The 17,676-nt window shown below is 37.9% G+C and overlaps 1 protein-coding gene across 7 annotated transcripts in view; it reads left to right on the top strand.

Annotated features, from left to right (window-relative positions):
• DNAH11 (dynein axonemal heavy chain 11) overlaps positions 1-17,676 on the top strand; it is a 280,729-nt gene that overhangs the window by 86,646 nt on the left and 176,407 nt on the right. For all 7 annotated transcript variants that reach the window (XM_074367353.1, XM_074367350.1, XM_074367352.1 and 4 more), the window contains exon 30: positions 2,410-2,643. In XM_074367353.1, coding sequence (XP_074223454.1) covers positions 2,410-2,643 — 234 coding nt within the window. The remainder of the gene's footprint in view (positions 1-2,409; positions 2,644-17,676) is intronic.

The raw sequence follows: 17,676 nt of genomic DNA, 5'->3' as shown, positions 1-17,676 counted from the left end.
TTTTTAAAGAGGCTGCGGTTCAGGATTCTGACCTGGATGTTGTAAATGGCTGCTTGTAAATAAAGTTGAGTCCACTAAGTTGATGTCACCTAATTACCATGTGCACAGGCAGTTAAGGTAACATATTCTCTTCTCTCGCAGCCAGATACCTCAAGCATATTCTTAACAGTTACCTGTAAGAATGGCTTGTTATTATTTATCAAAGAGCTTTTGGTGTTTTTAGGTGATTTAGAGGAATTGCATCTTTTTATGACAATGCTTGTATAGCTTGAGTTAATCCACGGAGTAACGGAGACAGTAGCCTCTCTGATGGAACAGTATGGGTTGAGGCAGGGGCTTCTTTAAAGTGTCCCTTGCAGAAATGTGAAGGCAGCCTTTTTTTACAGGAATTTTCTTTATTCTTTGTTGCTTTTTAATACTGTAGCAAAAAAAAAAAAAATCCTGCCAAATGCAGGGGAAGCAGATGGTGGAATACTTTGATTAAAGTGTATTTTTGATCTCTTGGGCTCTTTAGGATATTATTACAGTGATTAGAAAAAGTCACCATAAACTATCTTGACAAAAGTGCGCTGCTGTCTGCCTCCTCCCCGGCAGACTGCTAGCTGACGGGCACAGTGCCCGGAAGGAGGATGGTCCACTTGACACATGTTGGGTGTCACCACAGGAACCTTTGCGACTGAGAATTTTCACAGTGCTCTTGATTTATGTTCTCCATATAGCAGCTTAGACTAGAAACTTTTGGTCGTGTACCACATTTACCCTCTAATGGCCTTTGTTTTATAAAAAGATGCTTTTACTTTAGGTCTTCCTGCCCCCACACTTCTATGGTTGGTTTCTCCCAATTGTGACTATTTGCATTTTATTCGGCAAGTGCTTACTGAATACCTACTATGTACCAGCTGCTGGGTTAGGCTTTTGGAGATAACAAAATAAATACGACATAGCTCCTGTCCTTGTGGAACTCTCGGGCTCATTGAAGAAATGGATATACACATAATTAGTGATAATGGGAAGTGATAATTCTTGTTGTAGAAGGTCAAGCAGAAGCTGCTGGAAGACCAGGAAGTGGGGGAATCAGGCAAGCACCTCAGCAGAGCTTAGTTTTTGTTTTGAGCTGAGTTGCCATTGTTGGTATCATCATCTGAACGTGGGAGGACATATCAACTTGTCTGTGTGTTTGGTCTTCCCAGATGGGCTGGAAAGTTTTCAAGAACAGGTGGCCATCTTGAGGACATGAATTCCAGAATAATGGGGAGATGCTCAAGTGATGTCTGATTTACTGAAGGAACTTGTTGCTTGGTGACGTTAAGAGTTGTACCGAGTGACTAGAGCAGTGATAGAATCACGTGCATTCAGGCACGTGAACAAAGCCCAGCCCAGAAGCCAGGGGAGAGGGCTCTTAGGATGTTGGGGCCATTGACAGGAGAGTGCTTCCTTTTTCTGCCAACAGGGCAGGCTGTCAGCTCATTGACCACAGATCATGCCTTCACAGTTCTCCAGAGAAAGAGGTTCTAGGAATGAACGTGGCTGTCATCTTCACAGAGGCAGGGAAAGAAATCGGGTGTTTAACCTTCAGGATTTCCTACAGTCCTTGAAATGTATTTATCATAGTCATTTTTATTGCTATGGTCAATTATTTGCAAATAGTATAGGTATCTTTTTTGTTACATAGTATCCCAAGGCAAGAGATCTATGGATAAATGTAACAAGGCATATTTGAATAGGGTGGAAAGCTGACTGAAATATATTTGTGGGAGCAAAATAAACTTCAAATGAATTTTTTTTAAAAAAAGATGAATTTTCACAAGTCAGCAGTTGTCCTCTTTCTCGTACTCTCCTGCTATCTAATTTCTGACAAGTGTGAAGATGCAAGCCAGTAGGGAATATAATTAAGATTCTTGCTGAAAACACTGTGTCTTAAGACCAGGATCTATGATGATTTTAGGGGAGGATCTTTAGTAGTTTTAAAATTTTTCAAAAGATACATTTTAAAAACCCATTTCCGATTATTTCCAAATCTCTAGAATTTTACGCTAGTATATTGACTGTGATGTGTGGTTTCTCAAAACACTGTGTGTTGCCAGAGGGTATCTTAGTCTAGAACCCTTTGGTCTTCAAATCTGAAAAATAAATAACTGAGGACACCTTGCCAATTGAGGGTGAGGAAATTTATCAGCCAGCTGGTGGGTGAAGTAAGACGTGCAGAGAAGACAAGATCGTGTAGGAGAGACTCCATGCATCAGTAGTTCACCCGCTCCTTGGAGTCATCCTTCTAGTTTTCTACAAGGGGTTTAGAATAAATGCACCTGAGCTCTCCCTCTCTGCGTGGCCGTTTAGCCCCTGAGAAGATGGAATCAGCCCTCTTCCATAGGTAAGCCTGTGTTACAACATTTCCATTTGCTCTCAAAGGTGGAAACGTGGCTTCTGCAGCTGGAACAGACCATGCAAGAAACAGTGCGATGTTCTATCATAGAAGCCATAGCAGCCTATGAGGACAAACCGAGGGAGCTGTGGATTTTTGATTTCCCGGCTCAAGTGGCACTAACTAGCTCGCAAATCTGGTGGACTACAGATGTGGGAATAGCCTTCAGCAGGCTGGAGGAAGGCTATGAAACGGCCCTAAAGGATTTCCACAAAAAACAGGTATTTTATAAATTCATGATTTCAAGACTTAAAGGGACTTGAAGAGGTAAACTTCATTCATTCATTTTTTTTAATTTAATTTTTTTGGGGGGAGAGGTAATTAGGTTTATTTATTTATTTAAATACAGGTACTGGGGGTTGAACCCAGACCTCATGCATGCTAAGCATGTGCTTTACCACTGAGCCTCCTCCCATTCATTCATTTTTGTTTATGGAGTGTCTTCTGTGTGCAAGGCGCAGTGCTAGGAAGAGGTTAGCAGTCAGTTGTTCAGCTTTCCATTCCCTACCTTGGTGTTACCCTTCTTGTTTCCTGTGTGGGTTTGAGAAACATCCATTATGTCCATTATCTCCCAAGGCTCTAGTCTGTCACACATACCTAGATACCGTACCTCTTTTTTCCTTCTGTGTTAGACTTTCCATCTAGGCTGATAAAATACGTACGTGATCTATTTGACTCGAAGAGAGAGAGGGCTGTTCAAAAAAGACAAACGTTTTCATGTATTTTGTTTTTCTGTTAACTATAAATCACAGATGAGCATCTTTGGAGGATAGTCTATTTTTAACTCCATTTTATCACCCCAGTTATGCTATGACCTCTCCTTAAGCCTCCCATCTTAAGATGTGCTCTGGACTGGGGAGCACTCACAGATGGAACCTTTCGCTTGGCTTATAGGTTAGGAGAATATTAGGCTTATCTTCTCAGGCCACACTACACAAAGTGTATTCCCTGTTCCAGCAGCAGTGACATCCCCAGGAAGCTGGTCAGAAATGCAGAATCTACCCAACACCTACTGAACCAGAACATTCTTTCTAACAAGATCCCAGGAGATTTGTATGCAGTCAAGTTTGAGAAGCGCTGTCCTGGTGTATTTGGGGAAGAACTATTCCAGTGTGGTTGTGTACAAGCATTATATATGAAAATAAATACTATGAGTTAATTTAGAAAAGAATATTAGGCTTGGAAAGGTGTTTAAGAATTAGTCTGTCTACCCTTCTTGTGTTCAATGGGTAAAACCTAAGCCTCAATCCAGATATTTTAAGTGACTTTCCCAGTGTCGCACATTTTGTAAGTGAAGTTGACGGGGCTGGCAGAATTCAAAACTCCTGTTACTTCTCCCCTTACCGGTACTTTGAACTCAGTACCTTAAAAAGCAAATAGATTCAGGTAGTGAAGGGTACTTGTGTTGACTATCCCTTCTAGTTTGGCTCTTGTAGTCTCAAGTAGAGACCATCTGACTTATTCATGTTACTGAAGAAGTTTTTGTCACTTACTTTTGGAGAAAAGTATATTCTTTTTGATTTTGCATCCCTAGGGAAATGGGATATTGGTTTTTGAAGCAGGCTTGAAGTCACAGGATTAGGTTGAAAGAAGTGACTGGTTTTCCCTAGAGTACTAGCTCTGCAGTTCTAGGCAATGCTCCTTGGATGAGAAAGTGAAGTAGTTAATTTTTTCCCCTCCAGGGGTGTAAATAACTGAGATAATTAATTTGTAATGAATTCTGTTGTGCTTATTAAAATAACTGACTGGTTAGTTGATTTATTGGTATCTGTGCTTTTATTATAACTATAGTATTTTTATTATATGTTTGAGTAAGGATATTTAAAAATACTTAAATATCCCTGCTTAAATTTTAGCTATTACCAGTCACCGCTCAAGCTTGAATCTTTCAAGAAACGTAGTTTTGCTTCCTCTGTTCTAATATTTTTTCCTCTTTTTATTTAACTATCCCTTGCCCCCAATTTATTATTTTTTGTGATAATTAGAATATTGCTTAAAACAGTAATTGATCTCTGGTGGATATTTCTTTTTTATATCATCTTTATTATCTTCAGTCTCATGACTTCTTTATTATATATTATTAAAGATGAAGAAGTAGAAAATCCAGAGACAGAAAGGGAAAAAAGGAAAATAATTTCTTAGAAAACACCCATAGATTCACTTCCCATAGATAATCGTTGACGATATTTTGGCGTACAAATGGCAGAAGTTTCCTCTGTATCTGCTGTCTCTTTTTTTATATATGAGTGTGTGTGTGTCTATGTGTGTATGTGTGTCAGCAGTATGTAGCTATATGTACATGTATGTGTAGTTATTTCTGTTGGCTATATGTATACAAATAAGAAAAATACCATTTTACAGTCCTTACATTTTGTTATTTTATATTTTCACTCAATATATTATCTACATTTTTCCTTTTCATAAATATGTATCAAATTCATGCCAAAAATGACCAAGTCTTACCCCTTTATATGGCTGTACTAGAGCCGACGTGCTCCCTGCTGCTGTCTCTGGGCGGATGCTGACAGTCTGACCGCCCGACAGGCCCTGTTCCAGGCTGTGTGGTTCCAGGAGTGACTTCCTGCCTTCGTGGTGCTTACAGCTGCTCCACTACTCATAGTTCTTACTTCTTCCTCCTAAGGACCTTAGAATCTTTTTTTTGGGTCTCTTCTTCCCATTTTACTTGCTGTTGTTTAACCTTATTTTATATTAATCACCATAAATTGTGTTGTTATTTTAAATCTTACATATTCTTAGCAACATGTTTAGCAGTAACTTTGCTCGGTATTGTTTGAACCCTGTTTCTTATTTCTGTGTCCAGTTCTCCTGTTAAAGTATATCTTATAGCAGTTTGCCCACTGATGGATAGTAAGTAGGGAGTTTTCTGATCCTTTGTCTTATTTTGACTTCCTTCTTGATACTTGAGATAGAGAATTCTGAATTGAGAATTATTTTCATTCAGAACTTCAAAATATGATTCCATCATTTTGTAGCCTTGATGGTGATTGTAAAGTTAAATTGAAATCAGACTGTTTTTCCTTCATAAGCAATCTGACTTTGCCTTCAGCTGATTTTAAGAATTTTTTTTTTACTTTTTCTGATTCTGATGTTTTATTATACTCTATATAGTTGTGGATTTTTTTTCATGCTTTTTAAATTTAGTTTGCTGAGGTCTGAGTGAACTTTGTGAATGTTCAGTTACATTTCTTCAATTCGGGAAAATTCTCTTCCCTTTTTCTCTTTGATACCTTTCTTCTGTTTGCTCTCATTTCTTCCTCTGAAATTTTATCAGCTGTATGTTGAATCATCTCATGCTATCCTCCCTGTCTTTTAATCTCTATATTTTTAAACGCTCCACTTTTTTGTGCTGCAATTCAGGTGACTTTTGGAATCTATCTTCTAGTTCACTAACTTTTTCCCCTTCAATGATTAAGAAAAAGGAGTCCAGGACCAGATTACACAAGTTCAAATCTCAGCTTTGCCATTCATTAGCTCCGTGACTTTGGGCAAGTTGCTTAACCACTCCGTGCCTCAGTTATGTGATCTGTAAAACAGGGATAATAATTGCACCTGCACCGTGGTATTGCTAGAAGGGGTAAATCAGTTAATATATGTAAAAAACTAAACAGTACTTGACAAAATTGCAGTACTATGTAAGTGTTAGCTACTGCTGATACTGTGAAAATAATGATACCAGTAACAGTGTTGTCTAATATGATGCATAATTTAAGGAGTTCTTCCTCAACAATTATCATACAATTTTTCAAACGTACAAAGCAATCAAAAGAATTGTACCACGGTGTGCATGCCTACCTCCTAGATTCTACAATTAACATTTTGTTTCATTTTCTCATTTCCTTATCACATTACTTGTGCTTGATCCAACCTTCTATCAAACCATCAACCTGTCTTAAATTTATGATTCATTTCAAAGGAAGCTGCAGATATCAGTAATCTTTGCCCCAAACACTTCAGTATACATACCCATTTCATTAGTTTGACTTCAGTCACTGTATCTCAATTTCCCAAAGTGTTTTTTTTTTGTTCTTTAAAAATCAGTTTTATGATGACTTATCTCTTCATTATGGTTTCTTCTATCTCAGTAATAGTCTTATTTAGATTGTTCTACTAACTCTTCAGAGGCTGGTTCTTCTTTTAATTTGAATTTGTTTTTTTCTGTGTTCATTTTTAGAGGTTATCTTTATCTAAGTTTGTTTTATTCTGGAGGAATTCTGTGTGTCCTACGCTAAGCAGATGTCCCTACAGCATGTTTTTCTCCTCGTTTCTTCCAAGTTTCTGCAGGTTTAATGAGTTCTGGATTAACGTTGTGGTTAATTACTCAGGCTTGGATTTCCAGATCATACTGGCAGGGGCAGTTTGGATGCCGTAGCTTCATGTGGCCTGGGATTTTGATTTATTTTAGGGGACTTTTTTTTCCTATCCAAAGCCCCAAGATGTTCCAAGCTTTCTTCTTGCTTCTCTGAACTGGTGGGTAGAGGTTTTCTAAAACATTTTATTGGACTGTGTTAAGACTCCGAGGATCTCAGCTTTATGTCAGCATCTCAATTCCAGTTCCCTGCCCTGCTCAGGGAGTGTCAGAGGAAGAGAACAGAAATATTCTGTTGCCATGTGGGCAATTTAACGTTCCGTCTCCGATCTTTGGGTCTCTACTCAGATCCTCCTCTAGGCTGCCGTGGCCTGAGCCTGCTAACCTCATTCTGCTGCTCTGGCTTTGATGCACATCCTTGGCCTTAGGGAACATCAGTCACCCAATCTCCCTCCACCCTTTCTCCTTCTTCCTTCCCACCTCTTTGCTGGGCCATGTACTTTGCATGTGGATGTGTTTTGTTTTATTTAAATGTCCTCTGTGTTAATAAAGGAATTGTTCATTCAGTTTAACCCAGTATGTTGCAAGACTGCCTAATGTTATTATCACTACTGCTTAATACTGGCTATTGAGGTTGTTTTTATTTTTGACTATCATTAATACTGCAGTAAACAGTCTTGTATTTACACACGTTGCACATATTTTCTTTATTTCTTCATGATAAATTTCCAGGTGTAAAATTGCTAAGTCAAAAAATATACCTTTTTTAAGCCTTTGAAACCTCTTGCCAAATGTACCTTTCACCTGTGTGTGAGATTTGTCCATTCCCTCCCCTGTCGTCAACGTTGGGTTGATTCTTTTTATTCTTATAGCTAAAGTTATTCATATGCCACTAGCTTTTGCTTTATTAAGCTAATTAACAAAATTTAGCTTTTTTTCTTCTTTCAAATAGTTTTAGACTTTTCCCTTTTGTTCCAGAGTTGTAATAAGGGTTCTTTTTCGTGTTAGATGAGAGGTAGACAAAGAGGATGATTTATGAAGAAGGCATCTACGTGTTTAATTATGAAACACTTCTGGCGTGACCTGAAATGTTTGACAGAGCAGCCAACAAATGCCTTCAGTACAGTATTTGAATTTTGCCCCTGCTACTGATATGCATATTAGAGAAGCTAACATTTGAATACTATTAAAGCTGTAGTTTGGTTCATGAGGGGGGTGTGCATATAAACTGAAACCCCCTTTAGGTTTTTGCTCTTTGAAAATGGATATAACCATCTGCTGGAGTTTCTTTTTAATTAAAATTACTCTTGCTAATACTGGGAGCAGTTTTTAAGATGACCTTTAGTCCTTTAAAATAGTTTAATTTCAAAACTGAAATCAGAGTAGGCTATAACAGATGATCTACCTGAACAAGTAGTTTTTCCTTATTTTCCAAATTGTGGTGAGATAAACTAAGATAATCATTTTAAACTCTCTTTTCCCCCAGACATATTGTGATTGTGTGTTATTGTATGTAATGTTGGGATTAAAGGCAAAAATACTGCATCTTGGATATATATCCCTGCCTTGTCAGAGTCTTTGAAAATAAAACAAGTAAAATAAATATAATTTCTCTAATTTGAGGGCTCCTTGGCAAAAATAGTTTGTTTTGTTAGGCTTGGGATCAACTAAGAAAGTTTTTCCACTCTTCGTTTATTATTGAGCTGTGTGAAAATCATCAAGAAAGAGATGGAAGCATTTTGGGCTTCAAAATACTAATTACTAGTGTGCTGGGACATTGCCTAGGGCACTTTTAATAAGAATCATAGTAACCAATATAAAACTTCTCTTATTAGCCATTCATCCTCCCCTGCCACAAATATTCAGAAATATTACATGTATAAGAAAGGGACTCTCGTTTTTCTCCTTAGGGTCAGTTTTGCCTTCATTTTTAATCATTGAGAAATTATTTCAATTAACAATTGGATGCAGCATTGATAATGTTCTTATCTTGTCCCAACCCTGGTGCCCACATAAGAAGGCTGTGGAGCCTGCAGTTACCCAGTGCATTTTGGACGTAAAGTTGTTTCTTGTTTGTTTGTTTGTTGTTGCCTTTATAGAAAATGTGCTCTGATGGGCTCACACTTCATAATCTAGCAGAAACCTACAAGATGATGAATAGAGCACATGTTCTCTCCCGTCCCTCTCATCTGTTAAAAGATAATTGGCTGATTTAGTCGGCTTTTACTCACTGGTTCATATAGCAGATGGAAAGGATCTCCAAAGAGTTGGATAAAGCAAGAGACTTTGCTAGACCCAACTGAACGGGAACAGGGAAATTCGGCCGGGCATTTGCTGATGAATTTAATTAGCATTACTTTCCTTAGCTTACAGGGAACCAAGGGAAGTCTTGGAGCTGCTCAGGGAACGTGGACTGAGCAGGCAAACACTGATTGGTTGACCGAAGCCTGCCTTTTCCGGGAGAGCCCAGCATAGAGACAGTTAAGTTTTGGTTTCCTGTTGTGGGGCTTAGCGTGAGCGACTCCAGCTTGAGCCCAGTCTGGTTACTTTAGCACATTAAAAATTATGTGGAAAGACAAGGCATACCAAAAAAATCATATTGTACCTGGAAATACTAGACAAGATAATTTGAGGAATGCCTAGAAGTTGACAACAGATGGAATCGAACAGATAGATGAGAAAGAGCAGAGAGAAGTCACGGTCAAACATACTAAAAAGAAGCTATTTCAATGATAAGTCTATTTTATCCCAATAAAATTCCAGAGAAATTATAAATTTAGATTCAATAAAAGTAAGAAACATGTAAGGCTCATGGTCAGTGGTCAGTGATAAGTATTAAATGCAGAAGAAATGGACAAATGGAACCAGTTCAGCCTCCCAGTCATCCCAAGACGTTGTCAGTGAGAGTGTTTGTCCCCAGGATACAGCCCTGGGAAATAACTTCATAAATGAAATGAGACATTTATTGCGACTTCTGCCATGACTGTGTCTTGACTCTAGAGATTGGTGGGGCCACTTTTTCTGTGCACGATAGAATACTAAATATTTAAGTCGTTATGGGCCATATAATCACTTTCACAACTCCTCGTCTCTGCTGCTGTAGTTGGAAAGAAGCCATTTGGGAATTTTTAAATGAATGGATGTGTCTGGCCTCCAATCAAACTTTATTTATAAAAGCAGGTGGAGGCCTGTGGTTTACCAATCCCTGTTCTAGACAAAGAAGCAGAACAGATCCTGAAGTAACTCAGGGTCCCCACAATGACAGAGGTGGGTAAGAGAAAAAAAGATCTGTTTCCCATTTAGGTCATGTGTCCAGTCTGACCCATTAACCCGAGAGTTGATTCTTTGTACAGATCGAACACTGACCAAGATTGGCAGTTCAGAGGAGAGGGCAAAAACAACAATAGGAATAGGGAAAAGAAACATAACCTCTATGAGAAGGAGATTTTAAAAAGACTACACAACACTGCATGTGACTTTATGCTAGTTTTTAAGCTGAAAACTTAAATTAAATGGATGGTTTTCTCTGAACACTCTAAGATGGATTCAAAATGAGGTGGAAAACTTGAATGGACCAGTAACCACAGATATAATAGAAATGGTAATCAAGTTAAAATTTAAAGTTAAAGTTATATACCCCATCAATAGAACCCTGTTCCAGTGGTTTGATCAGACACCTAAGAATAGGTAAATACCATGTTATATCAACTGTTCTAGAGTATAGAAAAAGATGGAGAGATTTTTCACTTTATAAAATAAGTTCTAAATAGACTTGATACAAAAAGCAGGCAGTTATGAAGTACTGGAGAAAATTCTGTTGGCCAGTCTGATGAATTAGCAAATCTTTTCTGATCTGGATTTTTTATTTAACACTGTAGGGAGACAGTCCTTTGTGGGTCTCAGATTTTGTACATCTTGTGAGCAGAGTAACTGAGTGCCTTTGTTTGAGACTATCTTTGCAAGAATGTTTGTATAGAAACATGTTTGCTATAGAAGATGTTTGGTTATAAGATTTCTTTATTTTGGGTCAAGTCCTTTGTCAAGACATGAATAGACTACTCTTTTTATTAACGGTATATTTTGTGAGCAGAATGTTTTAATTTTGATGTAGTTTAGTATGTCAAATTTTTCTTTTGTGATTGGTGCTTTTTATGTCATGTACAAGAATATTCTCCTGTTTCCTTCCAGCTTTTTTAGGGTTCTTGGTTTTTCATTTAGACATGTGATCCATACGTCTTTTCTTTTTCCTTTGAATTAACTTGGCACCTTGGTCAGAAGTCAAATGACTGTATGTATGTGGGCTTGTTTCCAGACTCTCCTGCTCTGTGGATCTGTTTTTTTGTCTTTATGCCACATCCGCACTGTATTAATTCCTGTAGCTTTAGAGTATATAGCCTTGAAGTCATGTTTATATATACTCTCCAATTTTGTTCTTTTTTTTTTTTTTTTGTCAAAATTATTGAGGCTATTGTAGATTATTTTCATTTCTAAATAAATTTTACTGTCATATTGTTTATTTTTAAAAGCCTAATTAATCTTTTAGCCTAATTTTTAACTGGGGTGACAATGAATATAAGAATGTTGGGAGGATGGATATCTCAATAATGATAATTCTTAAAACGCAAGAACATGCTATGTCTCTTAATATAGGTCTTCTTTAATTTCTCTCAACAGTGTTTTCTGTAGTTCTCAATGCAGAGATCTTGTATGTTGCTTGCTAGACTTATTTTTAAATAGTTGATATGTTTTGATACTATAAACATAGGCTAAATAATTTTTAAGTTTTATTTTCCAATGTTTGTGGCTGGTGTATAGAAATATATTGTTTTAATATTCACCTTGTGTCTTGGGACTTACCAAATTTGCCTAGTTTTAGTAGAATTTTTTTGAAAATTTCATAGGTTTTCTATGTGCGTAAATATATCATCTGTAAATAATGACAGTTTTTCTTCCAGTCATCCATTCTTTTTTGCCCTTTATTTATTTTTCTTGAGTTACTGAATTGACTAGGATTTCTGGTCCAGTGTTGAATAGAAGTAATCGGAGCAGACATTCTGGCTTCTGCCCAGCCTGAGGGAAGAACAGTGTTTCACCACTAAGTATGATAGTAGTTCTAGATTTTTGTAGATGCCCTTTCTCAAATAGAGAAAAATCCCTTCCATTACCACATAATGAGAATTTTTATCTTGAAATGTGGAACATTTTCAAATCTTTTGAGATACCCATGTGGTTTGTCTGTTTTATTCTGTTACCAAGGTGAATTTTTGAATGCTAAGCCAACTTTGCATTCCTGAAATAAACTCCACTTGGTTATGATGTGTTATCATTCATATGTGTGTATGTTTACTGCTGGATTCTATTTGCTAATATTTTGTCCGCAAATTGTGCATTTATGTTGTTGATAAGGGACATTTATCTGTAATTTTCTTCTATTGCAATAGCTTAGCCAGTTCGGGGATCAGGGTTATTTTCCTTAAAAGGAATTGGGAAGTACTGAGTTCTCAGGTATTTTGTGAAGGAGTTTGTGGTAGAAAACACTGGTGATGCCATCTGGGCCTGGTGTTTTCTTTGTGAAACCTTATTAAATTATAAATTGATTTCTTTTATGTACATGCTGCTGTGTAGCTTTTTTTTTTCTTGTGTCAGCTTTGGAAATTTGTATTTTTCAAAGTATTTACGCAGTTTATGTGAGTCTGGGTCTGGCAAATTACAGCCGCCTGGCCCGGTGCTTCTGTCTTGGGCAACTTTCACACTTCACTGGCTAAGTAAAAGCCACATAGCCCTCAATTCCCACAGCATTTACTGTCTGGCCCTTTGCAGGAAAAGTTTGTCCACCCCTGGTCTAAATTTGCAGACTTACTGACATGAGCTGGTCTTCCTGGCTCAGTATTATCCTTGGCACATCCGGAGAATCTGGTATCATGTCCCCCTTTCATTCCTGGTGTTGGTGATTTGTGTTTTCTGTTTTTTTTTCTTACTCAGGCTTTCTCTGTGTTTATCAACTTTAAATGTGTCAAGAACTAATGTTAGACTTTGTTGATTTCCTCTATTGTTTGCCTTATATTTCACTGATTTCTGCTTTATCTTAATTACTTCTTTTCATCTACTTACTTTGAGTGTAATTTACTCCTCTTTTTCAAGTTTCTTGAGGTGGGAGCTTAGATTATCTATTTCATACCTTTTAAACCTGTAGAGAAAATCATGCTTCCTAGTGAAACATTAGAAGCATTTCCATTACTGTCAGGAGTGAAGTAATTAATGCTTACTGTCTCTGACGTTCATTGTTCAATATTACACTGGCGTTTGCAGTATGATTGAAGAAGTAGGAAACGAAAAGTGGAAAGGAAGGCAGTAAACTGGGATTCCGCAACACTTGGCCTGACGGTGTCAGAGAGTAAGGGACCTGGTCTCTTTGGCAGTTTACTTTGTTCTAGATCAGAGGAAAATCCATTGTTTCTGATAATTTGCTAATGTTGAAACGTTGGTGAGTTTCAAGGTTCGAGATCCTTGTTGCTATTGCTAAGAAACACAAAGGGCATTACTTCCATGTATATCCAATTGGAAAGGGGTTGAGGGTTCTGGTAGCTGACCCCCAGAGTGCTGTTGTAGTTACCTTGTAATATTCACTGCAGTTTGCTGAGCTGAGGCCCATAAGCTCCAGATCTTAGCATTTCTACAGAAGGGCCCTTCCAGCGTGTTTGCCACTGTGGTTTGCGGTGCCTGGGTTGGGAATTCTGCCATGCCTTGATGTTGGTAAAATTGCAGCACTTCTGCTGCTACAAGGAAAATGTTCTTCCTGTGTTGCCTTGTTTAAATCTACAGTAATTAGGGACATAGGTCTTCAAGTTCACATATACTTGGCCTCTTTATACAGGAGCTTGGTTAGGGCAAAACTGAGAATCAGCCGCCACTGTGCATCAAGACCAGCCCTTCTCTCTGACTTGAGTCTGTTACTGTCTGTGCCTGACACCTTCCTTCATGGTGAGCTCACCATCGTCCCATCAAGCAAGCTGACCCTCTTTGAAAGAACACCGTGGCACCTTAGACATTTATAACATATAAACTTCAGTGATCAAGATTCATGTCTCTTTCCTGAGGTTTGTGTTCATGTTTATCCAAATCAGAGAATTCATGGGTGGGGGATACCTGGTTACCTCCTTCCATCCACCAAAATCATTAGAGGTCAGCTCTTGCCTGGCCAAGGTGCTCTGTTAATGAATATGTTTTCCACATGGATAAGTTTTGGGTTTATGAAATAATACAATAAATTCCTAGAATCACATAGTAAATCCTGGGTTCACCACTTGTAACTGTGTGATCTTGGGCAAATAACCTCATATTCTCATATATAAAATTGGAATAATAACAGTACTTTCTTCATAGGGTTATTGTGAGGATTAAATCAGACATACATATATATATACACACACACATATACACACAAATGTACTATACATATACACATGTGCACTCAACACTTGTTAGTTACGTTAGCTAGGAAGTGCTCAGTAAACGTTAGCTCTTGCTGATGCCAACAGAGAGGAATGACATCACTCATGATGGGGTTGATGCTCTGCCCTCTGCACCATCCTCTTGTTATCATGGAAGGATAGCCTCTGACTATGGGGAGCTATTTCTCCACCAGTCCTCTAAGTCTCTCCACATCTGGACTCACAGGATTTCCCTGACTACCTTTTGTGCTGTGTCCTCAGATTCACATGCTGGCTCATTCCCATCAGCAATTAAGCATCCCTACGTGTCTCTCACTGCTTAAAAACAGTACAGCCACCAAAGTTACTCCTTGAAGCCACACCTCCTTCCATTTCCTGCTGTACCCTGGAACTTTTATTACGATGAGGCTTCTCGATCTAAATATCTATACTTACTTGTTCCCCTTTCTCCTCCCCTTCATCATGAACCATTTCTACCACTTGACTGAGTCTGTTTCTTTCTTTGTTTTCATGTCAGAAATACTTCCTCCTTCTTCAAGTATTCTCTTTCCTTATATTTGTGTTTATTTGAATCCTACTTTTCCATCTACTTTTTGGGTTATTCTTCAATTTTCTTTCCTTTCTCCTCTTCCTCCTCCTGCCCCATAATTGTCTCCGTTCCGTATGGCTCTGACTTGGGTCCCTTTTTCTTTCCACCTCATCTCTTCTACTTGTGTGGCTGCTCAGGTTCTTTTATAATTTGCTGATGACTTTGAACTCCCGCTCAGACCTTTCTCCTAAAGCACAGTCAAAAGCATTTTGGACTTGGCCATTGGAAGTTTGACAGGCACATCCAGCTTAAAACATTCAAAATACATTGATGCCTTCTCAAAACCCATTTATCCAATGCTCCCAAGTTCATGAAAACACCAGCACTTTTCACCAGTTGCTCACACTAGAAGCCCATTTGACTCTTCTTTTACCTGATAGCTGGTCAACCACCAACTCTCTTCTGTTACCCTCAGTATATTTATTCTCACTCTTTCCTCTACCGCTTTGTGGATACCTGGTCACAGCCACTCTCTTTTCTCAGCAAGATAACTGTAGCATCCTCTTCTCTGGTCATTTTTCTCCAGTCTTGTTTCCCTCGAATTAATCATACTATAGGCGGAAGAATAGTTTAAAAGCACAAATTTGATTGTTCCCCCACCACCACCTCCTAAAACCCTTGAGTGGCATCTCACTCAAGCCCTTGGAGTGAAGCTGAGACTCCTCAGTAAGCTGGCCTAGCCCTGCGTCCCTCTCCGGCATTCCTGCCCACCTGCTCCACCTCTGCCTCCCCTCTCACCATCCAGACTTCTTTCTGTTCCCTCACATGGCCACCTGCCACATCCTGAGCTGCTTCTGGTGCCTTAAATGCAGACTCCCTGAGTGGGCAACCCCTAAATTCTCTACAACCTAAATTGTACTCATTCTTTGGGTCTTAGCATAAATACCCTTTCCTCCAAAATGTCTTTCCAAGCCCCAGATTAAGCAAGATCCTATTTCTATGTTCTGTCATAGTACTCAGTACTTGCCCTAGTAAGACAATTATAATGATTTTTTTCCCTTTTTTGTTGAAGTTTGGTTGATATACAATGTTCTGTTAGTTTCTGGTGTACGGCATAGTGATTTGGTTATACATATAGACACATATTCATTTTCATTATAGGTTACTACAAGCCATTGACTATAGTTCCCTGTGCTATACAGTAGGACCTTATTGTTTATTTTGTATATAGTAGTTTGTATCTGCTAATCCCAGACTCCTAATTTATCCCTCCCCCCTTACCCTTTGGTAACCATAAATTTATATTCTATGTCTGTGAGTCTATTTCTGTTTTGTAAATAAGTTCCTTTGTGTCTTTTTTTTTTAGACTCCACATATAAGTGACATCATATAATATTTGTCTTTCTTTGACTTCCTTCACTTTATATGATAATCTCTTGGTCCATCCATGTTGCTGTAAATGGCATTATTTCATTCTTTTTTTATGGCTAAGTAGTATTTCATTGTATATATATAGACCACATCTTCTTTACCAATTCATCTGTTGATGGACATTTAGATGGTTTTCATTTCTTGGCTACTGTAAATAGTGCTGCTGTGAACACTGGGGTGCATGTATCTTTTTGAATTAGAGTTTTCTCCAGATATATGCCCAGGAGTGGGATTGTTGGATCATAGGGTAAGTCTATTTTTAGCTTTTTGAGGACTCTCCATACTGTTTTCCATAGTGGTTGCACTAAACTACATTCCCACCAGCAGTGTAGCAGGATTCCCTTTTCTCCACACCATCTCCAGCATTTATTGTTTGTGGACTTTTTAATAATGGCCATACTGACCGGTATGAGGTGATATCTCATTGCAGTTTTGATTTGCATTTCTTGGAGGGCTGTTTTTGACTTGAGGCAAACATCCTTGATCCAGTAAAAAAAAAAAAAAAATCATGTGACCTTTCTTTGATCAAGGGCAAGAATACATGCTGATTATGTGAATAAAGTTTATATTTCTTTAAAGCTGCTGAGGAATGTTTTATACATGTCACAGGCCATAAACTTGTACGTGGTCACAATATAACTGTATAGTAATTGCTGCCTGATGCCATTGTCCAAATGATAGGCTTTTTATAACTAGTATTTGTGTGGGGGGTGGGTACAGAATTCTGTTACTTACAAAGGAGCATCATTGGGAAAGTTTAATCCTGGGAGACAATACAAGATCCCCAACATATGTTGCTGTCCAGATCATGTGAATGAGCTGTATTTTTAAAAAAAATTTTATTGTAGTGTAGTTGATTTACAATGTTAGTTTCAGGTGTACAGCAAAGCAATTCAGTTATGCATATACGTACATATTTTCTCTTCAAATTCTTTTCCATTATATATTACTAAAGAAATTGAACATAGTTCCCTGTGCTATACACTAGGCCCTTGTTTATCTATTTATAGTAATATGTCTGTTAATCCCTAACCCCTAATTTAGCCCTCCCTGCCCTTTCCTGTTTGGTAACCATAGTTTGTTTTCTATGTCGATGAGTCTGTTTTTGGTTTATAAATAGAATTTGTATCATTTTTTTTTAGATTCCACGTGTAAGTGATATCATATGATATTTGTCTTTGACTTAATTCACTCAATATGATAATCTCTAGGTCCATCTATGTTGCTGCAAATGGCATTATTTCATTCTTCTGTATGGCTGAGTAATATTCTATTGTATATATATATACACCACATCATCTTTATCCAGATAAGATTCTGTGTCGTTTAAATCACCTCTGTGTTCCTTTGACTATTTTCATTTTGAAGAAAGAGAAATGTTGGCCACCCCTTGTCTTTTCCATTCAAAGCTAAATTACTTTCTTTAATCATCTTTCGCTTGACTGAACTTTTGTATAAAAGGAATTGATAATGGAGAAATCACAGGTTTAGGAAGGCTCAGGCAAAACAGTGCTTG

This window comes from Camelus bactrianus, chromosome 7, assembly GCF_048773025.1.
Source record: "Camelus bactrianus isolate YW-2024 breed Bactrian camel chromosome 7, ASM4877302v1, whole genome shotgun sequence".
Lineage (NCBI taxonomy): Eukaryota > Metazoa > Chordata > Mammalia > Artiodactyla > Camelidae > Camelus > Camelus bactrianus.
The sequence above is the reverse complement of the archived record's forward strand: the minus strand, read 5'-3'. Positions and strand labels throughout refer to the sequence as shown.